This window comes from Calonectris borealis, chromosome 21 (genome assembly GCF_964195595.1).
Source record: "Calonectris borealis chromosome 21, bCalBor7.hap1.2, whole genome shotgun sequence".
NCBI lineage: Eukaryota > Metazoa > Chordata > Aves > Procellariiformes > Procellariidae > Calonectris > Calonectris borealis.
In genome coordinates this window covers 8,130,811-8,158,467 of record NC_134332.1, presented here as the reverse complement: position 1 = coordinate 8,158,467, position 27,657 = coordinate 8,130,811, and the positions used below count along the sequence as shown (strand labels likewise).

General features: G+C 36.1%; 1 protein-coding gene across 2 annotated transcripts; it reads left to right on the top strand.

The window, feature by feature from the left end:
- The first annotated feature begins 60 nt into the window (after nt 1–60).
- CCDC180 (coiled-coil domain containing 180) lies at nt 61–26,572 on the top strand. 2 transcript variants are annotated; one of them, XM_075170649.1, is made up of 38 exons: nt 61–90; nt 352–476; nt 1,036–1,220; nt 2,067–2,149; nt 2,679–2,788; nt 2,885–3,013; nt 3,205–3,315; nt 4,331–4,426; nt 4,680–4,843; nt 5,070–5,189; nt 5,869–5,948; nt 6,645–6,733; nt 7,256–7,378; nt 8,013–8,186; nt 8,754–8,869; nt 10,241–10,367; nt 10,809–10,848; nt 10,948–11,192; nt 11,784–12,001; nt 12,491–12,666; nt 13,759–13,939; nt 14,477–14,623; nt 14,899–15,043; nt 15,249–15,365; nt 15,775–15,873; nt 16,233–16,346; nt 17,005–17,204; nt 17,941–18,011; nt 18,803–18,941; nt 19,529–19,603; nt 20,538–20,604; nt 20,949–21,090; nt 21,512–21,672; nt 22,472–22,609; nt 23,665–23,776; nt 24,020–24,125; nt 24,679–24,817; nt 26,235–26,572. In XM_075170649.1, the coding sequence occupies exons 2-38, from the start codon at nt 408–410 to the stop codon at nt 26,364–26,366; spliced, it is 4,740 nt and encodes a 1,579-aa protein (XP_075026750.1). In that variant the 5' UTR covers nt 61–90; nt 352–407; the 3' UTR covers nt 26,367–26,572. The 2 variants fall into 2 exon arrangements, with proteins under 2 accessions (XP_075026750.1, XP_075026749.1); XM_075170648.1 differs by lacking the exon at nt 61–90 and having other exon boundaries at nt 196–476; nt 10,948–11,177.
- Nucleotides 26,573–27,657: the final 1,085 nt, after the last annotated feature.

The window sequence follows — 27,657 nt, the reverse complement described above, 5'->3', positions numbered from 1 at the left end:
GGGAGGCCTGCCCGCCACGCCCCTTTTGCCGTTGCTATGCCGGCGCGCGACGCCACCATCGGGGCGGGCGGCGGCGGGAGCGCGGCTGAGGTGAGCGGGGCCCGGCGTCCGGGTCCGCCTCGGCTCCCTGAGGGGACAGGGCGAGCGGCGGGGCCCGCGGCGGGACGGTGCCCCCGAGGTAGCAGAGGGGCTCTTCCCCCTTCAGTGCAGTGCCCTCACACACTGGGGTGGATTTTTAAGGCCTCCGAATGCTTCGCCTGCAGCGGTGTTAGCAGGTAGTGGAAACCATGCGGAGGGCATGTAGTTTCAGCCTTTTAAAACTGAAATGTTTTATCTCCCCTTGGCCCCTAGCTTGTAAATCGCAATTCTTCTGGAAACAGGCCTGGAAGTCGGCTGTGCCAGGCCGCATGCAGCCGGTGGGGGCTGTGCGCCTCGTCCCCAGAGGGGAATTCTACGAACAGACCTCTGAAGATGAGGTAAAGAAAAAAAAAAAGAAACGGGTAAAAGCCAAATGAGTTAATTATGTTGGTCGGTTGTTTATTGGCTGTTGAAGTGGTGACCTCAAACCAGAGGTCAGCTTCAACCTTTCCGGTTTTGTTTGTTTTAGTAGAAAATAATTGTGTTATCTGCAGTATGTTTTCTAATGCATCTACGGGTGTTCCTGTGTCTTCATTGTGTATCAGGATAAATTAACTGAAGGCAGAATCATTATAACACAGCAGTAAAAGATAAATTAAGAGGCATGGTAAGCCAGATGCAGGCATTTCTCACACTGCTGTTGGCTTTCCTTGTAACCATAAGCTAGGCACACCATCCAGTTTGCTTCAATTTTCCTCTTTAGGAAAGGAATACATTTTTCCCTATTTTGAAAGTAGTCTTGGATGAAAATTGTTATGCATGTGCCAAGCAGTGTTAATTATTTTACTTTTCTCTTCTGCCGCCTTTCCCCCACTGTTTTTATCAATTATTTTGTTATTATTCTCTGTTCAGTACTTTGGAAAGAATTCTAACCATTTTGATTATGGTTCTTTGAAGGTTCACTTAGTAGACTCTTTGGATGAAGTAAGGAATAAGATTAGGTTTTCTGCAAAGAGTGAAAGGCTCGCTTTGGTTAGGGATTCAGAAATTTCTACTGATGCCAGGCTACTACCATGTTACCAGCAGAAGTGTGTTGAAAGAACGCCTTACAATGACTCCACAGAAAAGCCACCGATGAACAGGTAGAGAACAGAAGCATAAAACCTCAATTATACATTCATGACTTACAGGTATGAGGTTGTAAGATTTGCACTGGGAGCTAGACACTCCTGAATTCTTGGTCACAGCACTAACAACTTGTAATAGACTGTCTCCTTGCCAGACGTAAATTGAGTATAATGAGCTGCTGCCTGTTAAAGTGCAGATTAGCAGGCTAATATTTGCAATGACATACATATGGTATGGCTTTTCTTTTAAACAGAAATTGTATGTCTTTTTTGTTCAAAGCAATCTAGATATAAGCCAGTTTGATATATATTTTTGAACTATATTTTAGACTGTGTTAATGGTTTACATGATGATACAGTAATGATTATGTAATGAGCAAGAAAAGAAATTAGTGCATCCATCCTTTTCATCCTAACTCTTCTGCGAATAATGACACCCTTATTCTCACTTCCCCCAAGGAGAAACACAGTGCCCCAGCTGATGGGAAGAGCAGTGGGCAGATAAAGGCTATTTCCACATTTCTAGCTAGTTCTTACTTAACAGTTCATAGATTTTTATACCTTTTAGAGATAGTATGTATGTCTTTGTAGTTTACATGTATTAAATCTAGCATTTATTGCTTTTTATGCCATCATAGCAGATTTGAGGTTGTGATCAGTCCAGGATAGATAATTACTCAGTCCAATTCATCTCAGAAGAAGCAACATTAATTCTTTGAGCCATATTCTTTGAAGTTAGAGTGATGCTTATGTTCACTTAAATGCTACATTTTGCCAATTAAATTGAATATTACTCTGATTGCAGGTCTCTACTCTTACGTATTTAGTACAAATCAAAGCTTTATTCTCTTTCTGTTTCAGAGAAGCTACAACATTTCAAAAGCCTTGGAAAAGTGTAGATGTAAATGCAGCTGAGGAAGTCAGATCCCTACCTGATTTTGTTGGTAAAATTTATTTCCCTTAATGTCAGATATTTTAATTTGCATTTTTAGGAGCCACCATACATATAATGGTTTTAGCTGAACAAAGTATAAAATCAAGCTCAGAAATGACCTGACATATTTTTGATGATTTGTAAGTAATTTTGAAGATGAAGGGTCTACTCATAGAAAAAATGGTTGTAAAATTGTCCGTCAATCACAGTTTGTGTTTAGATGGTGAATTCCAGTTATGATGTAAGCAGATCTCGTTCTTGGAAGTTGCAATTTTTTGCATCATACCTGAACTTAGTCCGTAGCTTCCATGCTTTTATCCTTCTGAAAATCACAAATTAATAAAATCAAAGGAAATTTAAAAATATGCTTTACTATTTTTAACGTACATTTGCACAGATTTCCCTTCCTGTGGAAAGCTGTCACGCACTGTAATAGCTGCACAAACTACAGAGGTCACAGTGTGGATTTCCGTGTGCATGCGTTATGTATTCTGCAGCAACAGTTCCAAGCAACATCATCCTCGTTTCTTTCTTGGCAGTTCCTGAGGGAACGAGGAATAACATCTTGGAACGCCTGTCAGAACGCCGGCGAGGCCGTCATGATGAAGCACTAACCTCAATGTATCATGAGCTTGCCTGCATTGCCAGGGTAAGGCTGGATTTTGTAATCCAGATAGTCTGGAGTCCTATACTAAGGTCAGGGCCTAATATTAAAAAGATCAGACTGACTTCCTTACCTTTTTAGGAGATGGAACCCTTTGTTTTGGAGCCTGGAAAATTCCTTCTGACAAAACTGATGGAATCTGATAGAAAAATTGAACTTCTGTTTAAAAAGATTGAGTTTGACACTACTCTGGAAGGTTTCTCAATTGAAGTAAGGCAGCTCATGCCATTGTCTCATCTTCAGTTATTTGTACCTGGTCTGTGTAACATAGCTTCTTATGTTTTGCTGTAGTTTTAAGTTATAAATACATGTTTGTTTTGGGGGTTTTTTGTTGGTTGGTTGGTTAGGGGGGGCATTGACATTTACTTTTCAGTGAGATTGTGAGTAAATCCTTCTTGCAGGGTTTGGAAGAACTGTGGAGCATCATCCACCAGGAATCCTTGATCAGAAGGAAGTGGATTAGGGAAATGGATGAATGCTTACAAAAGGTTGAATGGAGTCGAGCTGATAAAGTGAGCAGTAGTTTTAATAGCTGTTAATTAAGCATAAGATTATTATTTGCCCATAATGCTGGATGCAGAGCAAAGAGTAGCTTGTTTCCACAAGAGTCAAAGAGGTCTGCCAGGGGTGGGTGATTACTGTCTTTTCACCAATAGATCATTCTCTTTTTATACCCACATAATTAGGAGAAGATACTTCTTTTCCAGTTACAAGGTGTTTGTTTCTTCCACAATTACTGTGGTAAAGCTGCTTTTATTCTTCTGCAAGGTTATTTAAGTCAAACTGTCAACAGGTCTAATGTTATTTTGTTGGGACATACCTATTCTGCAGCTGAGAACCTGCACAGATGTGCCTTAGCTGATGTTGGTTTGGGTAGGCTGAGTATCGGTAGCAGACATGCTACAGTTATGTAGGCTTCAGCCTGACCTGTAAAAGTCGTTGAACATCACAGTAAATGTTTAGATAAATAAATGGATAGTCCGTAAGGAAGTCCTTGCTGCTTTGTCCTTGTAGGCAAACAAAAGCTATCTGTTACACCTGTGTCAGTTTGTCCTCTCTTTGTAATGTAAACACGATGAATAGGTCCAACAGTATCACCAGTAACTTTTCTGTTTGATTAGTTATGAAAAATACCAGAGATTACCACGTTTGCTTAAATTTCATCACTGCTTAAAACAACCACTAGTGGATTCGCTACAGATATTTGAAAGGAAGTTGGTTTGATTTTTAAATTCAAATTGCGGCCTGTCTGCAGAGCACTCAATTATCACAGATATTAAAGAGAAATCAGTTGAGTAATAACAAAATGAAATGTTTTAGTTACTATTTTTATGAATGATTTAAAAAATCAGTATTTAAGATAGGTATTTTAAGATTCACTTCTCAATCTCTCTATCAGCCAATTGAATTTATTTTAATGGAAAAAAAAATGGTCTTGTTCATATCATTGCTTAACTTGGGAAACTGCCATAACATTGAGTTATACAGTGGTGGCTTTTTGTTGTTCTTTGTTCTCTTATTGCACAGATAACAGATGTACTGAGGAAGTATACTGTGATACTGGAGGAAATTTCCTTCTTCCTGTCAGCTGATGTTTACAGGCTCATGAATGATGAGGCCATGGTAAATCTTTCCTACTGAGAGTCTGCTTTACCTGCGAGAAGATAGCAATCTGAATATTGCCAGAATGTCTTTTTTTCCAACTGAAATTCATTATTTCTACCTATCAATCACTGCATTATAGGAGAGTTTTCTATGTTGCAGAGTATTTTTTATCATTCATATTCTTTTTCCCTCATTTTACACAGAACACGCAATATTATTTTTTGTATGTTATATACTGCTTTTCTTCCTGTTTTTATTTTTTAATATGCAGATGATTAACAGAGCACTGTTGACTAATCAGAGGGCAATTGCCAAGCTGTTCTTTAATCTAATGAAATCAGAGATGAAGAGGGAATTATCACATCGATTGAAATGGCAAGATAGAGTCAAGGACTGGAAGCTCATTCAAAAGAACTATGTAGTTCACAGTTTCAGGTCAGAAATTTTAAAATTATATTTTGGAGTATGAATAACACAAAGTCACTAGTGTTCACTTGTAAACAGTAATATTTTATCATTTTTCCGTTATAAAACAAAAAAGCTAAAAGAACTTAGCATTCTTTTTTTACCTCCTATGTTTAAAACATATTTTGTATTTGTATTTCAAACATGAAGTTTTCCCAAACAGATATTTACTTCAATGTATTCTTCCATCCTACAGAGAATTTATGGCAAATGAAGAAATACAGAATCCTCCAACTGTGAAAACAGAAATGGAAAATATGGTAACAGATCAGATTTTACTTAGTGAAAGGAGACTGGAGTTTTTGCAGCACCTTGGGTATGACAAAAGAGAGAACAGGAGCAAAGGAAAATAGAATTCTTTCTACAGTTAATGAGGGACTTGACTACAAAATGCACTTTGCTCCCTTTCAGTGTGCAACTGTACAATGCAGCAGTGAGGCAGAGCCTAAAGTTCTTTTGTAAAGCTTTTCTTAATGGAAAAATGCATCTTGGTTTTCAGTGCACCAGTTACACTAAATAGGGGGTGATCAAGGGCTAGAAATGCAGAAACACAAAAGTGAATCTTACTAAGATTTGAAACATAGTAGAAAGTGGCAGACAAGGATGGGTAGATAAGTAAAAATTGGTGATCTTGTCGAGGCATTATTTCTGTGTGGGAATTTAAATTGTATAATAAATTAAGAAAGGAGTCTTGATAGAAATCTAACACTGCTATGTTTGAATGTCCATCCTGACAACAAGAAGATGCAATGCGTTACAATATTTACAGTTTTCCTTTTACAATGTATATAGCAATAAGATAGATTACAGTTAGTTTCTTGTCAGTGAACAGTGGTCTTGAAAAACAGCAGTCATCTTGTTTTATTTTCATTGCTGATATGGCTGTAAATAAAATAAAGCACAGTAGGATGGTTACTCTGATTCATAATTTTATTCTTTAAGAACTGACTGGATTATATTTGAAGATAGCTGACTCCTGTTTCCTTTTTCGATAGTGATTTGTTGCCTCCAACACACACAAAAGCTGAGATAAATGAATGGTACAGATCTTTGGTGAATTTAAACAAAAGTATAGGTAAGTTAGGAAATCATAAAAACAGTCTGGAATTCAAGCAATTCTTTCTTTCTTTTTTCCAGGCAGAAATGGGTCAGGTGGTTGCTTTGAAAGTATATGTTTGCTATATTCTTTGTTCCATGTGTTTCCATGTGCCTTCTAAGTTGCTTTGAGTTAGCAATACGACCAAAATAAGCTGCCTATTGCATCACCTCCCTTTTGCCAGCACAGGCATTTTTGCATGGTGAGATCTAGCAGGAACTGACTTGGTTAGACTTAATCTGGGGAAAATAGAAGGTTAATTTTAATGCAGATCAATTCTCAATCATACAAAAATACTCCTTTTTACCTCTTGGAGAATGAGAGGGGAAGTATTTGAGATGCTTCCTTTCTCTGAGTCCTGTAGTGTGCCTTCCCTCTGTGTGTCTACCTTATCTTTCTCTACAGCACATCCTGTCTTAATGTTTGTAGCCTGTATAGTAGCAAAGAAGTTGCTAGCAATTGTAAATAACTCACTATTTTTAAGCATAATGATAAAAAGATTTGTATTAAAACATCTTATTTTATTGGTTGATAGTGTCGTACAAGTGTGAAGACACTACTGGGATATATTACTTGTGCTGAGACTCAGCACAGGTCCTCTGTCATGTTTCCATTTCACACTGCACTGTGAAATATAAAAATATGTACAATGGTCTGTTCTTCCACATCCTTCAGATACCCACAATGTGCAGTGTATGATGAAAATACGCATCCAGTTTGAGATGGTTCAGCAGAAATGTTTGGCAGAAGTGCAGTTATGCAAGGTTAGTATCATAGCTTTGCGAATTCTTGGAAGGGTTGTTGGTAACAGTATACAATGTGTCGTTACAGTAATACATGTTTGAGGATCCACCAAACATTAAGATAATAAGTGAAATTACTTTTTAATCTTTGTCTCACTCTGTTAGAAAACGTACTGTCCATTTTGTTTCAGAGTAGCATGTAGTATTTGTACTTGAAATGCGTAAAATCAGTAGCAAATGCCAGTAATGAAAGTAGTACTGTCCCACATTTAGGTGGAGGACACAAAGTCAGAACCCCTCAGCCTTTGTGCTGAATCTGTCTTATCTTGGGAAAGAAATTCCACCTCTCTGCCTCAGTTTCTTCCTTTGTATCCAAATAGAATTGTACTGTTTAATAACAGAATGTGAGATCTAGGGAGTTGAACCTTTCTCTATCCATTCACAAAAAAAGAAGAAACACTAAGTTTAGCCATACTCTCTAAAAGCCACGCAATATCTGTTATATTATATGCATGTCTATAACTTAGCATTTTTTTCATTTAGAATAACCTATTGAATCTGAATGTTTGCACAAATAAAGAGGCTGAAGAAATTGTGAATTCTGACTTCCTTCAGTTGACTGAGAAACTAAAAAGTCAGTTTGAAGAAAAACTGGAGTGTATGGATGTACGTTTATTACATTTCTTTTTATTACTCTCTGGGAATAGTCTGTTCTTCCTGCGCTACTGCCTGAAATGCCGTATGCATCTTAGGCTCTTGATGTCACAGTAGAAAGAGGTCTATAGTGTGACTGAACACCTGCCTGACAAATAAAAAAAGTTTGGTGTGATTCAAGGAGAACAGTTCATAATTGTTTGGTTTATATTTATAATAGGTTGTCAGGGATGAATTAGGTATAGCCATCCTGCCTGGAGGCAGAGGGATAGATTTAAATGATCTCCCAAATTTCTTTCAATCCTATCTTTTATGATTCCGTACATGAAAATGACTGGGCAGTTGTTCCTAAAATGATAGACTGCCAGATACTTCAGGGCATATGCAGAACTTGGTGATTCTGTGCTTTACAGTACCAGAAGAATAAACAGAAGTTTTGATACTCTCAGCTTCTAGAACAAAAATCCACATTCTTATCCAGTTTACTTGGCCTATTTTTTCCTCTCCAAATAGAAGAGACCGTGTTGAATACTGATAGTGTACTTCCAGACAGCCTTTTATCATGTCATATGTGCCCTTACTCATTCATTTCACCTTCCAGCAAACAGTTTAATAGTAATTGGTTCACTTAAATGTATTTCTTTAGAGAGATTTTGAGGAGCTGGCTAAACAGAATGAGTGGAATTGTAGAGACTTGTACAGCTGTTTTCAGGAGGCCATGAGTCTCTGGGATGTCCATCAACTCAAACTGTCCCAGCAGGAAGGTGAACTTCAGAAGAAATTAGATGAATGCAGATGGAAACAAGATAACGTAATACAGGTATAAATATAAAAACAAGGTTGCGGTATGATGTAAAGAAAGGACTTCTTAATGCAGAGAACCCTCTGGAATTCAAAATACCTGGTATAAAATTTAAAACGTCATCTTTGACATTTATACTGGAATTTCTAAATGGTAGTTTCATTCTGTCAGGTACATTTTTTGCTAGCTACTTGATTCACACTTAATGTACAGTTGTATCTTATTCTTGATGTGGCAATGGTGATAAAGATTATATTTTATGTATTAAGTGGCTGCAAGTTTCTATTACTTGTAACAACTTGACATACAAACAAGACTCTATACCTGCACAAGTTCAGGTATAGACTCTTGTTTGTATGTCAAGTTCTCATATTATGGGTATAACATGCAACTTGGGGTGGCAATGTCAGAGATGTTGTTCATTATCTGTGAAAAATCTTCATAGTAGATGAGTTTTGGTAAGGTAGCTTCCCTTCTTGGTGTAGAATATATGTACATAATTAAATTATTCGAATCCTAAATAGTTATGAAGCATTTTGGTAATTATGAAACCATTTTTACTGGGTTCTTTTTATGTGGCCTTAGATGATGGAAGCTAATCTGGATATAATTTTGGACAAAATGAGAACAGCGAGCTCTGAAGAAACGCTGAAGAAATATTTGGAGAATGCCCTTTCTTCTTTAGATGATATTAGAGCTAGGTATGAATTTTGTAGTGCAAACTTAAAAAGTAAAGCATATTTGAATGTTGGTTGTACTACTTAGGTCTTGTTTATGCTGTAGTGTGAAGGTGTGGAAAAACACTGCTTGCTACTTCATGTAAGAATGTAAAATAAAATAATTTCCATATTGACCAAGGTTAAGGCAAATAATACCCACATTTTAGAAGAAGGATTAAGGAAGACTGGTATCATTTAAAAAATATACCAGATCAGTATTATTATGTAGTATACCATGTCATCCATGCCAATGGGATAATTATTTATTCAGAAAGTAAAAGTAGTAGTTTAGATTCTTGAATCACAGGGATTAGAAAGAAGGTCTGTGCCATCACCTGTGCTCACAGATTCGATCTCTTTCAAAGTCGCAAGGACTAGAAGTTATTACTAACTTTCAGATAGCCAAAGTATATATTTTGGTAAGCTTTCTGTTACATTTCTCATGATCAGGCGCTTGCATCTTTAAAAATCACGTCAAAATTGGCACATACCATTCTCCTTGCTGAAGATCTTAGCAGAAGTTTTGATGATTAAATAGCTAGAGAGGAAGCAGTTATATTTTCACACCCAGAAGGTCTTTTCTATCTGTTAGATCGGAGGCATATTGGAAGAGCGATGTGGACCTGAGAGGCAGATACACACACACGCACACACACACGCACGCACACACGCACACACCTCACAGTGTAATTGTCTTTAGAGCTGTTGGTTCAGTACTCTTTATATTCATTAGTACAATTTAAAAAAACCCAAAGCTAATGTACCTTTTTAGGTGGGTGAAAATACAGTGAGAGGTTGCAGAGATGGAATGTAACCTATCTGAGCATTTGAGCACGTACATGAATTCCCCATAATTATCTTCGTATAGGAGACAAAGCAAATGTAAATGTAAATGAAAACAGGTATGAACATTGGTTTTTCTTGAATCAAGACTCAGCTTGAACCATTAGTTTTCATTTCCAAGTAAAATGAAAATAAACCAGAAAAGCTTCAGTCATGGCTGAGCATGATACGGAACTAACATGAAAGACAGTAATTTGACCTCTCGCTTCTAATATTCCTTATGTAAGCACAGGTCTTGAATGGTTTCCTATCCAAAAGGAAAGATCTGAAATACTTTATTGTGAATATTTCTTAACTTTTGTGCATTTATATATTTGTAATGAACTAATCTCTACTAACAAGCCAGGATGTGATTGTATTCAGGCTAAACAGATAGAGTACGATGTTTAGCCTAAAGGTTTTATGAGATTGGTTGAAAAGTTAGATTTGGATTTAAAGACATTGTAGTCATATTTAATTTTATTTCTATACGTTCTTGAGTCTCTTAAACAGTGACCTTAAATTTGACAGGTATGAGACATTCAGCCAAGTTCTAGTGGATAAAGTAATGGCTTACCCAGAAGCTATTTTGCGGGAATTGATTTCTTATAGTATATCCATCAGCCAATACTTCAATGTAAAGGAAATCTTCAAACAGGTATAAAAAAAACCAAACTACTTCTGGTTTAAAGTCTTACTGGTGTATTAATTTTTCACTTTTGGGAAAATTTACATTAGCTTTAAAATTTAGGTTATATAAACTAAAGCATTGTTTTGGCCATAGGACTGAAGTGCTTTTGATAGAAATAGAGGGGGGGAAACACAAAACCTTTCTCTGTCCCACACTTTTAACTCTGTCCTTGTTACAAACTGCATTTCAGCAAATTCAGTTGCCTTTTAAACAAAAACTGCAAGGTAACAAAATTATATTAATCAATTTGAGTGTTATAGCTTCTTTAGAAGATAAGTGATCCATTCAAGACTATCATATCTTATTGAAATAGATATATTTTGAGAAGGAATATGGATTTCTTATACGCAAGCAAATCCTTATTTTTAAGTTGTGTGGGGTTTTTTGTTGTTGTTATTTTGCTTTTAGAACTTGCAAGAAAAGATAAACTCCACATTTCAAGATCAAGGTAATACCTCAACGGTACAAACAAGTATTTTTGCTTGCTTGTTTTTCAATCTGTGTTTCTTTGGATTGTGACCAGTAAAACTCTGCTTTAACTGGAAAGAACTAGTTAAGGCTTCAGAAGCTGAATGTCTGGTGGAGCAGCAAGCTGAGAGCATTGTGCAAGAAAATGAAGGAGAGGAAAAGACGGACAGTTGTCAAGGAGAAAATGAAGAAACAAACACAGCTGAGAATGAGGAGATCTTTGCACAGGAAACTGAAGAAATAGAGGAAAAAGAAGATGGGGAGAGTATTCCTCGTGAAAGTGAAGAAACTGAGCATGCAGAACAGGGGGTAAGCTTTACACAGGTAAGTGAACAAGAGAATAAATTTGAAGGTGAAGGAAGTCTTGCACAAAATAATGATGAATAGGAAGTCGTCTTTTTGCTGAGGTAAGTCTAAATTCCTTAAAGTCGATTAGATTTAGTTTGTATGTACACAAAGCATGCAGGAGTCTTTGTTTTCATTTATTTCTGGACTATTAGGGATTTAGATCCTTTTTATGGGGAAATGGAGTGTATAAACCAGTTTACAACCGTTCCTTATGCACTGCTTTTACCCTTGTAAAAACCTTTTGCATAGAATTTTTTCTGAAAGATCTTTTTCTTTCATCATAGTATTCTTAACCCATGGCGAATGATTTAAGCTGTATTTGTATCTAAGTATTAGTTTTTCAGGTCTTTAGTTACATGAATTTATTACCATAACAAAAACCATCTAAAACATCGATGACTCTGCCTATTGAGACTTGCAAGCATATTCTCTGTATGAATGTTGTCCAAATTGAGAATGAGAACATTATTCTTAAAATCCTTAGGATTCTTACATTAGCTTGTGCACTGTTGATTCTATGCTTATACCTGTAAAGGTAACAGATGATGATTTCCGGTTGTTTCCTAGGCTACGTTCGACAGCAGCAAGGCAGAAAGCTCTGAAATTGCCATTGAGACCTTTTCCACTTCTAGTGGAAACTCTTACACAGTTCTTGGAGTTAAAGAGGCAGAAAAGACTGACATCCCAGAGACTTATTTTGCAAAATATGAAAAAAAAGAATCACTTCCTATGTACCTGAAATATGTACTTATCAAAGAAACCGTGTTTGTAGAGCTGAAGAAACGGTTAGTAGAAAACAGTTTATGTTCTTTCTTTCCCTTTGGGTAATAGACAAATTTCAGCTGTTTGCAAGCAACATTAGACTAAAGATGCAAAAAATACTGAACTAATTTGATGTTATTCCTCTTTTTAAATTGATAAAAATAAGAGAAAATTTTTATATTGCTTTTCATCCATGGCTCCTAAAGCACCAAAGCACCACACACGCATTTACCTCTTACAGAACATTCATATTTTACAGAAAATTATTTAGTGAGAAAACATATTACAGAAAGGCAAGTATTTTACCCAAATTCCCTGCAGAGCCATGAAGGTAAAATGCCTGGTACTCAGGAGTATGCAGCCAGCTCAAAAACTCTACCGGTATTGTGCAAACGGTGATGAAACCATTGTCCTCCTATAGTCAGAAGCTAAATTCCTAGAATAAATATATTTAATAAACTCTTATTTATTACTTACTGTTCCTCACTGTAATATTTCTTTTTCAATCATAGGATTCGCCTCTGCTTTTTTGAACACTTGGAGAAATGGTTTGCAGAGTCCTTGTCCAATTCCTGTGTCTTTGTAGCTGCCAAGAAAGAGGAGCTGAATTCAGAACTTCAGCTGCGTCTTCACTTGCATCAACAAAGGCAGGAGAATATAGAGACAAATATCTACAATGTTAGAGCTGGTAACAACTTTTTTTTTACTCTGAGCATTACATGTCTTCATTTAGATATGATCATAAATGGACCAAAATCTGTTTCAGCATCAGTAGTAGAGGACAATAGGAAGCAGTTGAGTGTCTACTAATTCCTAGTATAGTATGTTACTCATGTATTTTAAAAAAGATGTTCCTTTTCTATAGCTTATACTGTGCTACCTTAAGTTTGGAAAATACCCAGCAGTGCCTTGATCAATGACTCGATTGTAAAAGATGTAGAACATTCAGTTTCTATTATCAATATTTGTGAATCCTCATTCTCCTTGAAATTATTTAACAAGAGTTTGCAATGTACAAAAAATAATTTTAAAAGTGTGCAGAAAAAGAATTAACAAGTGTTGGGAGAGACGAAATGCCAGGACTTGGCTTCTGAATACAGGAGATGAAGGATTTAGCTATAAGAAATACCACTGAGCAGCTACAGATTGGCCACTAATCAGAACTCTTTTTTGTATGAGAATTGTCATGTTTTTCTAGTGGAAAAAAATTATTTAAGACAGGTTTGTTGATCTTTAACATATAAACTAAAAAATTCTCTTTTGAGAGAACAGGCAAATAATTTTTCAATTCCACTTTTTCCTGCAAAGAGGACAGGTGCCTTTTCTGGCAGTTTTCTTGAGGTTGATTGCTTGGTTCTTGATTTATCCAACTATCATTGTAGAAGGGAGACCAAAAATGGTTTGTTTTTTATTCCAGAAAAATAGGGAGAGATCTATTTTCCATTAAAAAAAAAAAATCCTTTAATTTTGTTACAAGGCTGAGAACAGAGAGATAATGGAGATGGCAGCAGTGACCAAAAATAAAGGAAAAAGAGGGCTTGGAGAAAAAAAAAGACATTTGTGATTTGAATGGATTAGGAGCTGCCAGGTATATATGTCGAACACAGGAGAAAAGTCAAAGAAACAGAACCAGATGTATTTTATTAGTATGTTTTAGCCACTCTGAGATCTGGCTCGATTTATTTTACTGCTGCTTCTGATAATAGGTTGGCTGGTGGTTGTAATAGTCCACAGTAAACAGGGAATAATGACTATATTGTAAAATTTCTTTCCTTATCAGTGGAACTGTTGCTTCACAAAGAGCGTCTAGAGTGCCACTGTGCAGGGGTGGTGGAAGCTCTGAAAAAGGAGAGAACTGAATTTCTCAAATTTTGTGATCAGCAAAATAACTTCAGCAAAAACTTACATTCACGAATCCGTGACATGGAGTCTGTCTTCCTCAGTGCTCCTATGACTGAGAAGTAAGTGTGCCACAGGTGTTGCTGGAGGTGAATTTCCATAGTTAAATACTCCTGATTGCTGTCTGAGATGTTCCTGATTTGCATTCTGAATCTATTTTATATGTCGTTACTCTTCAATGAAGACTGCTTCATGAAACTTTAAAAAAATGTAAAGAATTTTTTTTTGCTTTCTCTCTCCCTGAAGAAATTAAAACCAGTACTGAATGGATGACAATTTTCATATATTTTCAAAGTGCTGGCAGTCTTAAAGTAGAAAAGATGTTTCATCTGTTTAGATTTTATCCAGTTTACTGAACCTGCACAGTAATAGCAATTGACTAATTGGTTTTGAAGGATGCTCTTCAATAGCATCAACTGCTTGCTGATGTCTTCTGAGTGTTCATCAAAACAATCACAGTTCAGTGAGTTGCTTTCAGAATACTAAAACACTTTTGAGTTTTCAGATTTTGTTCATGTCTTTACAGCCAGCAGTCTCTGAATCATAATGTGTGCTCCTCTTTCTGTATGTTTTCCCTGTCTTTTATTATTTGCTGTTAGGTTAGTTTCTTTCAGCAACAGTCTGCACTCAGAGCTACGTAATCATCTGGAAGTGATCCAGGTTTCCCTGAGGAGTTACCGGAACTATTTGGAGGAAGCTTTAGGAAAATTAAGGCATTCAAATGTGGATTTTCTCAGAGCTTGCAGGTATAGAGATTTCATTTGAGTGTTGTTTATAAATAGTTACCTATTTCTAGGCATCAGCATTTGTTGCATAGGCAGAACAGTAAAATTAAAGTTTATTTTGTTATTCATCTAGTTTGCTATTTAAAAAAACAAATTTATTTTGCTAAGCCACAATTATTATACTGTTTTCATCACATTTGTGTTGATATCTGTGTTTTAGGACTGCTTAGCTAAAATAGTCTTTGAGAAAAGGAAGACTCATAGCCAATTACTTTTACTTTGCTGGTTGCTTTCAGTTTATTTTTGGAGGGAGGTAACTTTTCTCCTGAGGAGGTAACGTCTTTCAGCAACTGTCTTCAGGAAGAAAGTAAGCGTATTGACTCTTTTGAAAGTTTAATCAAGACAGATATGGAGAAAATGGAATCAAGCTGCTTGGAGCAGGTGTGCAGAGTTTCATTCTTTCGAATTATGTATTGGCATATTTGATGTGATTTATAATCAGCCTGCTCCCATATTAGGATTGTAAGACTGTTCTGTGTGGCAATTACATGATGGAAAAAATAAGTAGAAATTCTGAATTCTATTATTTAAGTTTTTAAAAGTGAAAATTAATTAGTTCTGTCTGTTGTTTCTGGCATTCTTAAAGGCTACTGAACTTATCAACCAGTCTGAAACAAAGTTCCGTTATCTCTTTATGAATCGAGTCTTTATGGAGAAGATCCAGCGATTTTTGACAAATCTACAAGTGCAAATCAAATCAGAGGTACAAACAGAAACATCAGAACTTTGTTTAAATGAATTATAATAATTTCTCTTTTATTTCATTGAAGAGATTTTTGGCTGAATTCAGAGTGAACAAACATTAATGACTTTTTATTCAAAACCTGTTTTCTCTCATTATCAGCTTAAAACTATGTTTTTACTACTGCTGTAGCTATGCTGGAACACTATGGTCTTGCAGCATGTTGAGTATCTACATGTGAATAGACCAGCATTTTTGTGTGGTGCAGTAAAGGACATGAAGTGTTGCTTTTGTGAATTATTGTTTTCAGCTTCTCCTCTGAGTACCAGTGATTGAGTGTTTTTACCAGCAAGTCTAGTGGTTTCAAAGTGGAGCCTCTGAAAATCCCTTGAATGGGATTTCACTTCACCAATATCTGCTTCTGCTTTAGGTAGCAAATTCCAATTTGCAGGCAGTGACATTAAACTCTTATCTAGAGAAGCTCCATCAGAAGATAGATGCTTGTGCTCATCCTACTGCAGATAAAGAAGTAAGTTCTAATAGGCACGAAATTGTATTTAATTTGACTTGGCATTGATTTGACTCATGGTGCATGTTTGTATAATATATAAACTAATATTTTTGAGGTAGACTTATGTTTATACACATTTGGGGGGTAGGCGGAAGGAGTACTTTACCACAGAATCTTTGCTCAGGAAGGTCCTGTATCTGTTTTCCTGTTTGCCAAACAAAAACCTCAGCCTCTATACAATCTCATTGCTTCCATGTGCGTGTAAATAAAATAGTGACAGAACAGAGTCAAGTGATGATGTATGCAAGAGTCAGCATATTTGAAAAGTCTGAAATAGCTAGTTTGGTAAATACCATCTGTGTTATCATATCTTTTAGGCTTTGACTTCTGAAGAGTTTTACGATTTTGCCAAAGTAGTGCTGAAAGAACTGAAAAAGAGGAGCAAGTATCTTGACTGCTTGCTAGTAAAAGCAATGAGCCCGCATGATAATGTAAGATAGCATTTAAGTGCTCTATATTTTATTTAATATTGGGTGAATTTTTATGTGTATATGTTTTAAAGTTTTTTCAGAATCTGTGGTTTGAATTTTCAAATGAAGAAAGATGTTGCATTATGCCAAGCTGTCCAAGACATTATAACATTAGGTCAACTTTTTTAAGAGGCTGAGTAAATCAGACACCACTGTTAAAGATGCACAGCATCACAATGAGTTGCTCAGTTCTTCACAAGAGTGTATTTTCAAGATGTAGCACTATTCATAGATACATATGTACATATTTGATGGGTTTCTTTAAATAATTAAAAAAAAATCAAATGTGTCCTTTTTATCAAGTGTTTTTGTTTTTTTTCTTCCTTGTCTGGAAAGTCTGTCTTTATTTTGTAATCGACAGTGTATCATTGTTTTAAGGGTATATACTTAAATACTGCTTATGATAATTATGAGAATCTCTCTTAACTACTTTTAAGTGCCTCAGAGTTGTATAGCTGTAACAACGTTACTACTAGAATTATAAAAAAAACTTTCTTTCAGCCTGTGAAGCAAAATAGTGTATGTTTGGAAGATCTGCTTTAGTAATCAGTAACTACATGTAATGCTTTCACTAATTGCCTGCTACAGTCACAGGGTTTCGTTTTTCTTCCCATTTCAGGAGGACATTACCCCTCTTGCAAAGGATATTACGTTACAAGGTCCAATTGCTGTTGCCATTCGAACAGAGTGTCTCAGAGATGAGAACAAAGTGATGGTGATGGGGCTGGATCCTGTCAAATTTCCTTTGTTAAATCCAAGCAGAAAGGGAAAGTCTGCAGTTGATGATTTATCAATAAGTGTTATCAAAAATTTACTTGAGTAAGTACTTGTCTGCCTAAAGGTATTTTTCTGTCATAGTCTTTATTTATATTTTCTTTGCTATGTATATCTCTTCTCTTCATGAGGCTCTTGATAACAAGGGGCTTCACTACAGTATTTTTAAAATTTATATTCCAGAAGCATACAAATGTTTTCCTGAATTCATATTTCGTAGTTTACCTTTGTATATACAGAACTATTGAATATATTGTTCATAGGTAATACTACTACATACTTTCTGATCAGTCTAGCTTTAAAAACCAGTCTAGCTGAGACTGCTTTCTTTTTAAGAGCAAGATTTCTAATAGCCAAAAATACCCCACTGTGAATAATAAGTGACATGTAGTTTATAGCACTATAAATTTTAGGTATTAAATTTTTGTCTTCTAGAGCCTTATTTTAGTTAAAAGGTGATTACATGCTACATAGTTGAATGAACATACAAAGTGTGAAACGAACAGTATGACAAGTGTGTGATTTGCAAATAAATATTTTAATGCTCTTTTGCTTGTAGAAATTCCAGTGAAACAATTAGTTAGTCTGATGAAAGTACTTATATTTACACTGTCAGTTGTAAAAGTAATCCTATCTGTTAAATATTATCTCAGAAATTTAACTGCACTTAGCACATGGTAGGGATAGAGAACTTGCATAGTTCTCTATATAATATATAATATAGTATATAATATAAAATATCAGGGTATTCAATAGCTGCTTAGCTCTTTTTTTGTTTCAGTATTCAGCCGTCCAGAAAATCTTCAGGCCTAAATCAGGAGAGAAATGATCGCTCTCATTCATTAGGACCAGGTATGCCAGCGTTTGTTTTAATACATTACATTAATCTAAACTGTAGTTCCTAGCATATCGCTGAGCAGGTCTAGCATGTTCCAGGCCAGTGGCTTACATGCTAGCTCTGAGAGAGTTGTGCATCCCAACTTTTTTTTTGGATATCTTTCCTTTGCAATACTAAGATGATTTTTGGCTCTTAACCAATGAAAGCTGCAGAATGAGATAATAATTTTATAAAGAGTACCCATATTTGTGATAGCAAAAGGGAAAAGGGGTGGATAAAAGAATTAGAAGAGAAGTCGTGAAAATATGTAGGGGATCAGGGATCCTTCTCACAGTGTATTATCATTCACTCAAAGGTGAGTGCAGAGGTAACCCCAACTGCTCCCTACCTAGTGTTCACATTTCCTCATCTCTCTTCTCCAGAGCTTGACTCCTCCAGCCACATCCAAAGACATCCTCTCTCTCTCTTCCATATTCCAAAGTCCCCATCACAGTCAAGACTATGAATGTAGCCCATTCATTCTCCTTCTTATTCCCTGCTTTAATGTTGTTTTAAATCTCCTCCCATCTACCACATATTTTCTATGACATTCCCATTACTCATGCCCTGATGCAGAACCTTTATTGCTGTTGCCACTGCTGGGTTACTTCAGTTCTGTCTGCCAGAAATGATTGTTCCTATAGTTGTCCCCTTAACGTTGTAAGGAAACATTATAGAAGTGAGAATACAAACTATATAACCATATAAAAAAGACTTCAGTTGGCATTTATACAATGTTCTTCATCTTTCCTTGTTAAATATAAAGCAATTCTTCCCACATCAAAGAAGAGTTCTCACTCTCACTTAAATGTGTCTGATGAAGGTCCTCAGAACTCTGCTACTTACAGCTATGCAGCTCGGACCACCAAGAAATCATCTTTTAACAGAAAGATGTCAACAGGAAGGTAAGACCCCTGAAAGGAGGAATTCCACTTATAATATTCCTATGCAGAAATTCACCTAAACTTTGTCCAGTGCCTGTTTTTTGAAGAATTCTTAATGCTTATTTGTATTAGCCTTCCTTCCATCTACGCTTATCATTTACGATCTCTTCCCTGTCTATATCCTCATGATCAGCTCTGCATTTTTTTCAGGTTTTGGCTGAAAAAACATTCTTCTTTTTCTCCTTCGTCTGCTGTTGTTTTGTATTTTTAAGTTGTTGAAACATAGACTAACCACACGCTTAAATCAATATGGCTTAATTTTCAGGTCTGGTGTCTAAATAGTATGTCTTCAGCTTAGTCCATAGATAGATGAAATGAGCTACTGTAATAGTGAAAACAACAGAAAAGTTTTGAAGAGCGGTTGAGGAGAGAATCCTCAGAATTTTTTTCCATCAAAATATTATTTTCATATAATACTAGTTTTAGAGTTACATTTTTCTGAATTTTAACTCAGTTACATGTCCATCATATGACTGACTAGCTCAAATAATCAGCCAGAGAAGGAAAATACTTGTGGATAGTTTCAAATTGATGTTTTGCCTCCCTAGGGTACAGAAAGACATCAGACCAGTTCTCAGTGACAAGAGATTCCAGATATTTGGAGAGAAGCCTCCAGAATCTGAGTAAGTCATGTGTATTTAGAAATAGAAGTTAATCTGCAAAAAAACCCCTATCTATCTATCTATTTATCTATTTATTTATTTATAATCGTGAACTATAGAATTCACCATTGAATTTTGAGGTATTTAACCTTGATATTTATGGGTCAAAGTGTTTTCAGAACAGTTCCTTTTTGCAGCATAATAATAGTGAATATAAAAGTCATCCATTTTATTCTGTTTAATGTCTGAAATGGGTGGCCTCATTGGAGGCCATTTTATACATTTATAAAAAATGGGCTGGAAAATGTAAAATAGCCTGTCTTTCAGTTATTTTGACCTCTAAGAAGATCAATAAATTTTATACACTACATTCTTGTGCTCAATATTACATTTATATGACTAAACAAGGAACAAACTGTTTAGAAGGTAATTTTTAAATGGTTCTATTCTCCTTCTCTAAGAAAATGATCGTATTTTTTCTTGATATGTGCAGTTGTACTATACAGAGTTAAGATATTTCACATGTGCCATGCAAAACTATTAAAATTAATGTCTAAGATGTTTAAGTGCTTGGGAATTTTGATCCACATTGTGTTTCAAAATACTTCCAGTAAACAGCTAGACCCACCTTCAAATATTTTTAATTTATCTGAAATGTATGGTAAGTTCTTAAGGTAAGTTTTCAGCACAGGAAGGTGGCCAAGATTGCTTTTTTGTTACAGTGGCGTGGAGGTGTTCACCAGTAAGCATTTACAATAGCTCAGAGTCCTTGCTCCTTCTGAAGGGAATCTGTACTAATGGGGGTGAAGGTCCTTAGGCATTCTGAATAATTGTTCCCGTATGCTCTGAAAAATGTATTAAAATAAATCTGAACAAAATAGTTGAAAAACAGTAAATATTGCCAGTGTGATCATTTTACAGTGTGATTGTGTGTCTCTATTTTGTTTGTTTTCAGTACTTTTAAGGGGATTATTATGAATATTCTTTGGACGGGTAACAACAGATTGCTCTGTCTTGCTGAGGTAAGAAAACCCAGTGTTCTTCAGTCACTTTTGCTTTCACAGGTCTACTCCTGTGTCAGCTAAATAATTTGGTTCTTTACAATGTTTGGATGGCCATCCAAAAATTTTCCTTTCTTCACCAGTGCATCTAATTTTTATGTAGTATTTGACACGGTGTATTTTTAATCACAGGCTTCTTTATAAATATTAACGAAGCATTTCAGAATCAGAGAAAGAAAACTGGTCTCAAATAAGAGGGTGATTGATAGTCTTATGTATCCCTGCTACTGTTATATGCCTCGATGTGACCTATTTGAAATGTGTTATCAACAACAACTTTTCTGTTTTATCTTTACCTCCTGAAGGAGTTCTACCTAAAAGAGAAACCTCAAATCACAATGTCTGAAGATCTGCCAGAGACATTTGAACATTGTGCAGAAGTGCTCAAACAGAATCTATTGTCATACCAAAGTCAGACAGACATTTACTACAATTCCTGTCTTATAGGTAAATTCATTCAGTTAAGACTTTTAATTTCTTGTGTATGTAATTTTTCAGTTATGTAAACTGAAAATTGCAGTGATTGAGAATTGTGTAGCTTTCTTAATCCATCACACTCAGTGGAAAAAATCCAGTTGATTTTACTGGAAATTGGGCCAATATTCTCTTTTATATATTATCAGCTACAAAAAGTGTGGCAGAAGGGCATTTGACTAAATTGAAAGACCTGTAAAAGGTCACATCATTTAGCAAGTATATGTTTCTCAAAGCATTGGACCTAGAAAAAGGAATGGCAGGGACAGAATCTCTGTGAGAGAAAATTCTAGGTTATTTGACCCTTGCAGTGTACGTTCAACTCGGCTGAGTGGTTTTTTTCCTTGCAAGGAATACTTCTGTGTCACACAAACACCCTGTCTTTTCCAAAAAGAATTTCAGGATCAATTGAAGTTGTTTGAGAAGGAGCTCCCTTATGTCTCCCAGTTGGCAGTTGATAGTCTTTTAAAAGAACACGAGCAGAAGCTCAGCTATTCCACTGGTCAGATTCGGCACCTCTTCAGTAAACAGCTGGAAGTCTGGGAGAATGTGAAGGTATGTGTCATGGACATATTGGAATGCTTCCGGTGTAAGCAATGCTAAATGCATCAGAATTATAAAGTTTTCTTTTTATTAATCTCACTGTTTGCTTGATCACTCTCTGCTGAGCTAGCCACAGATTTAGTTTCTGTGTTTGCAATTAGTCTGTGTAGTTCTACTGGAAGCTTTGTATTTCTACTAATTCAGTCCCTTCTCTCACTGCTTCCAGCATTGGGCTGCCTCTTTATAATCTTGTACAGCTCTGCCTGTCATCTTACACTTAGATTGTAAACTCTTTAAGGGCTGTGACATTGTGATATGGCTACACAGCTCATACTGTATGGGTGCACTCGTTTGTAGGTACTATGACATATCATTATTTACTATCTTTCAAAAAAGAGGTATATTTTGTCCAGTAATATCAGAATCGATAACAGAATCATAATGGAGATCAATCAGAAAATGTTACAGAGTAGTATCTTGAGATTTTGTCCCTCTGAGTATTAAGTTAAATTCAGGAAAAAATACAAATATAAAGATATACAAAAATCTTGTTTACCACTTGGTAGGAGAGATTATTATTTGTTGAAAACAAAAACCAAGGTGAGATCAAAGGCCCTGTTCTCCAGCAGATAGGCAATTTGGTATAGACTGCATTGCAAGGTTTATGTCTAGACAGCCAAGGAATACACTAAATTTTCTTTGTCTTTCTGAATACTTTTATATAAAATGTGTGGGTTTTACTTCTTCCTTGTGATGACTCAAATGCACATTCTTTACTGAAGGTATTTCTTTCTTATGTGTTTACTTAAAGGCTGTGCACAAGAATCAGTTACATCCCTCTCTGGGACACCCAGACAACTTGCCTCAGCTGGACGCTTTGTGCCAAGAGGAAATAAAAAGGCAAAAAGACCAAGCTGATGGTATTCATCTCAACACACAGATGCTGCAGGTAATTGTAAAGCCATTGCTTAATATGAACTTAGATGTTGCATTTGGAGAGGAGAGTACATCTTGGATACATTTTTCCTTCCCATCAAAAGTAACCTGGAAAATGTTTTCAGTTTTAGGCAATCCTGTTCATACATCTTTTAACTTTTAAGTTATGAATTATCAGCATTAGATCAATATATAAATAAATGCATATGCACATGTACAGATGCATAGATTTATTGTGGAACTAACTGATCTTTTGTGTCATTCATAGAACATACAGAGGAAGAGATGACTTATCTCTTAATGGTAGAATTATTAGATATAATTCTAAATTTGGAGTAATAGTGACATCCTCTGGTTAGTTATTTTACTTGCAGACAACAGATGCCTGGAAGGGTTTCTTCTGTGTGCATTTAATTAGTGCAAATAATTGACATTTTTCTACACAAGGTTAAGAATTGGAATAAGCAGAATTTTACAGGAGAGATTCAAGAAACAAAACACTTCTCCCATTCCATCCTCTAGGGTTATTGAAGGTCCGTTCCCCAACATTAAAGCTCTTTGTTTACTTCTCTCAGGCCACTTCTCAAAAATCTATACTGTCTGCAGAGTATTTTTAATTCCGAAGTAATATCTCCTTCTCCTCTTAGCTCTGCATACGCACACAGAAACACACATACCCTGTTTTAGAATAATACCTGGCCAAAGCACTTTCACCCAAAGTACCCGAATTCCAAAATGGCCTTTAATTTGGGCAGAAGGATGCATTGACAGGTAGCTGTTTTTATCAGGTTTAGATACTTAACCCAAATATTTATCTACTAGGGAACTATACACAGAACTCTATAGTTTTTTGCACTGTACCTTAGGTAATCAGGTAGTGTTGAGAATACTGCAGGGAGGTGCTTTTAGACCCTTTTATGTGCAACTTAGAGCCTTATGTCTGTTATCTGCAGCTGTTGCAAAATGACAAAGTTGGATACTTGTGTAGTTCTTTTGGAGCTAAACTAAAAGGAGAGGAGGTCAGATTATCAAAGGAATTCCTCTCACTTGTCTCCAATGTCCCAACAGGACTGTGCTGCTGAGTGTGCTCAGAGCTTTGTTTCTGCACTAGCGGCCTTCACTGAAAAGCTGCTTCTGGAATTGGATGAAAGTATCACTATTGATGATGTACAAGTAGCAAGTAAGTAAAGAAGAGATTGCTTGTTCAGGCCTCCACTTCCTTCTCAAAGATTGCAGCAGACGTTCCCTAGGAAGAGGAGACTTTTATATGCTATAGTACTTTAAATGGAAAGATTTGCATGATCAAGCATGCAAAGCTATTTCTTGAAAGTGAAGAGCATCTAGCTGCATATAGTTACTTCAAAGCAATGGTACTACTGCCATTGTTTTGTTGCTGCTGAGTCTATGTTCTATTATCTCCCAGAAATTGAAATACCAAGAGAGAAGATGTCCACTTTAATCCGCCGTAAACAAGCTGGACTTCCTCTAGAAATCTGTGAAGTTAAACAGTTAATTGAACGTGGGAGCAGGTAATATTTGACGATACTGAACACTGTTCTGTGTAATTTCTCGTCTCTAAACTGGTATCAGACACTGTCCTCATGGTTTTTTGCTGCACTTGTTGAAACTGCTGAATACTACGATCATCATTAGTAATAGCATTTAACTAGTTATGGGGGAGTTTGAGTGCGTGATGATTTTAAAGAAAGAATAACAATGCATCCAAATAAATAAAAGTGAATCACGTATTGTATTGTAAAGCAATACCATTTCAATTTTATTGCTATGCCACTTTGCTAGCCACTATTTATCAATTCAACACTTTCAAATCTATCAATGTACTGTGTATTTTCCTTCAGAAGATATGAATTCTATTTACTGTGCAGAGATCCTGAAGTTTTAAAAGAAAAGGTGGTTGTACTACCTTTTGTAGTTTGTAGGGTAATCCTTTTGTGGAAGTTAAAAACAAACATATAACCTTTTGCACTTTAAGTACAAGTAACATCCATTAGTATAATCTGCTCTCTTTTCTAACTTTCTCTCTATGTGGCTTTTTTGTTTGTTTGGTTTGGTTTTTTAAAGGACTTGGCCAGGAATACCCATGACTACTCTTACAGACAATCCAGACTATATTCTTTGCAGAGAAACTGCATCAGTTACAACAGCTAAGACGACACTGAGTCACGTAGCAGCAGTAGAAGCAAGAGATGCTGTATATAAGGTTGGTCTGTGGGAAGGGACTGTGAGTGGGGCTGCTACTGTTGTGGATTTGTTTTTGTTTAAGAAGAAAATTAGTTATGTATAAGTTTTTGATACACACAGTGTTTTCAGATCTTAAAGCCACGTTCACCAGGTGTAGAAATCCTCTCTCGTGTCCGTTTCTTTGTGATGTTGTCAAAAGCAGACAGAGTTGGTTTCTCAGGGAGCCCTCTCATTCAGATACATTACAATGGGAATTGTTTCAGCAGAGAAGCACGGCTGGTGTCAGAAACAGGACACTTCATGCATTTCAGCAGCATCACAATTCAAAAAGTAGCTGCTGCCACAATGCCATTTCAATACCGCTTGCTTTCACTCCCCTTTCTTTCTAAAGCCTACAGCTCTAGCCTTAGATCACAAAGGCTGATTTTTCCGTAAAAGGTGAAGGGCTGTGACATACTTACATCCTATCTTAAATCCTGATCCATCACAGATCATTGTTTCCACCATAAAAATGATCACTCTTTCTTCACTACAACTGCTAGAAGAATGAGCATATTCCAGACAACTCTGAGACTCTGACTCTGACAATAGCTTGTGAAACAGTAGTGTTGAGCAATTAGGAGAATATTCTTACGTTAAATCATTTGGAAATAAATAGTCAGTGTTTATGCATCTGTCCTGGAAGTAATTGTACTCGCAGTGAACTGAATTAATTTAAAAAAAAAAAACAACTTTAATAGGGAAAAGTAAAATACACTGTCAACAATGGTAAATCATTGACTATCATCAAAACTATAAATTTGCATGAGTGTTTTATGTATCCAGTTATGGTACCTGGTTACAGTACACTTTTGAAGCGAACGTAGTTTGTCAGCAGGGTGTGATATAGTAAATGCATGCCACAGAAATATTTTCCTGAATGTATGTATGTTCCATTAAAAATACAGTATTTTATATTTTGGAGCATGGACTCTTTAATAATGGTGCCTTGAGGTTTTCATGGTAGTCTACAAGTTTCTGTTTAGGTGAAATATCTTTTTAGCAGCTTTGTAATAGTTCAGTTCATACTCGTGACTTAGGAAGTTCCGGCAAGAGCCAGAGTGCATTCTATGTTTGAGATGCATGCTTTCCTCTCTCTTCTCTAGAGAAGGCAGCTCTTTAATCTTAGGAGATAATGGAAGTGAGATGAAGATCTTGCATTTTTAGCAAAATTTAAATATTGCTGATAATTTCGTTTCAGAAGTCTTTAAAAGGAACACAGAAGAAAGGCAGTGAATAATTCATTGTTCATATAGTTTTATTGTCAAAGGCAGAAAATAAGTGGCCTGTATGCAATCTTCTGACACAGTGGATCAGGACCTGGCTTTAGGCAAAGTAAAATTATATTTCATCACTACCAATTTTGTCCTTTATTATTTTTGTTGTTGTTTATACAGAAATACAAATGTAAACTTGAGCAGCAGTTTGCCCAGATCAAGGAAGAAAGTACAGCTCAGCTGCTGACAATTCAGCGTTGGGAAGATTGGTGGAAACGATCCATCCAGAAGATTAAGCAACTCTATACATGACATCAGTCAAATCTTGCTGATGTCCTTCTGATCATTGTTGGTGTAAACTGACAAGTTTGTACTAATGTCAGTGATGTTATAGATTTAGTCCAACAGAATTTTCTATTTTTTTCTTCAATTTCTATTGTACTGAACGTGCAATGGTGAAAGGAGCTATGTTTTGCCTCTTGAAATAAAAAAATCTGATAAATGTGCTGTAAATGAAACGTAGACTCTGTGCAGTGCTTCCTAGTTGGATCTCAGCCAGAGTAAAGTTAACTTGTTATGGTGCTAGCTGTAATATGAGAATCTGAAAAGCTAGAAGCCCAAGCAGTGGATTTGTACTGAAGTTCATGTTCAAGGCTCAGGCATGATTGAATATGTCTGTGTCATGGCACAGTCTGAAGTTATAATAGTTAAAGGCAGCCTGTTTAATAATGGAGGACAGCAAGGAGACTTTCTTTGGCACAGGTGAAGCCCTTCCCACGGATATCCTCTCTTTCTTCACATTCTGAACAGCACTGTACTCACAGCTCACTACTTCAGTTTTAGAAATCTGAAACACAGGTTTAGAAATCTGAAATAGTTGATCTGCAAAGAATATTTTCCACGGAATGGTCTACAAGTGAGGCATTTATCTGCAATGCAGAATGCTTTCCGAGGCCGGGCTTGAAGATAAAGTACTTCTTTGTTCTGGGAGGTCAAGCAAGTTCATTTAGGAGTAATATAGCTACTTTCAACCATATCGCTTTTAAAAAAAACTCTCTGAACAAATTCAAGGAACCTGAGTAACTATTAAAAATGCTTTAGCCGTTTTTCTGTTTGTTAGGAGATTCTGTCACTAACTGCAACCACATCTATTTCATTTTTGTTTGCATTCATTGTGAACCCTAGAGTTGTAAATCAGATGAGGACAAATACGGTAAGTATCAATGAGATGGTTTTAGATGCAAGGAGATGTTCTGAACTCATATGGCTCCGATGTTCTTGCAGATTTATAACAGAGAAATTGAAGCAAAGGGGGAATGCATCAGCTGTGCTCCTAATGATGCAATATTTCAAAATATGTGTATTATTTTTCCTGAGGGATTAGATGTTTACTCTGTAAAGACACATGGAAGTACACTATGCCTATTATAATAGCTGAAACTGCACAAAAATATCCAGAACACCCATGTCTTTTTTTATTCTGTGTTAATTTTACTATTCAATTTGAGGATAATTTTTATTCTTCTTTCTTCTTTCTGTTCATTATCCCCTGTCCTTCCCCATCACCCAAGTTCTATGCTATTGTTCTCTGTATGCCATGGCA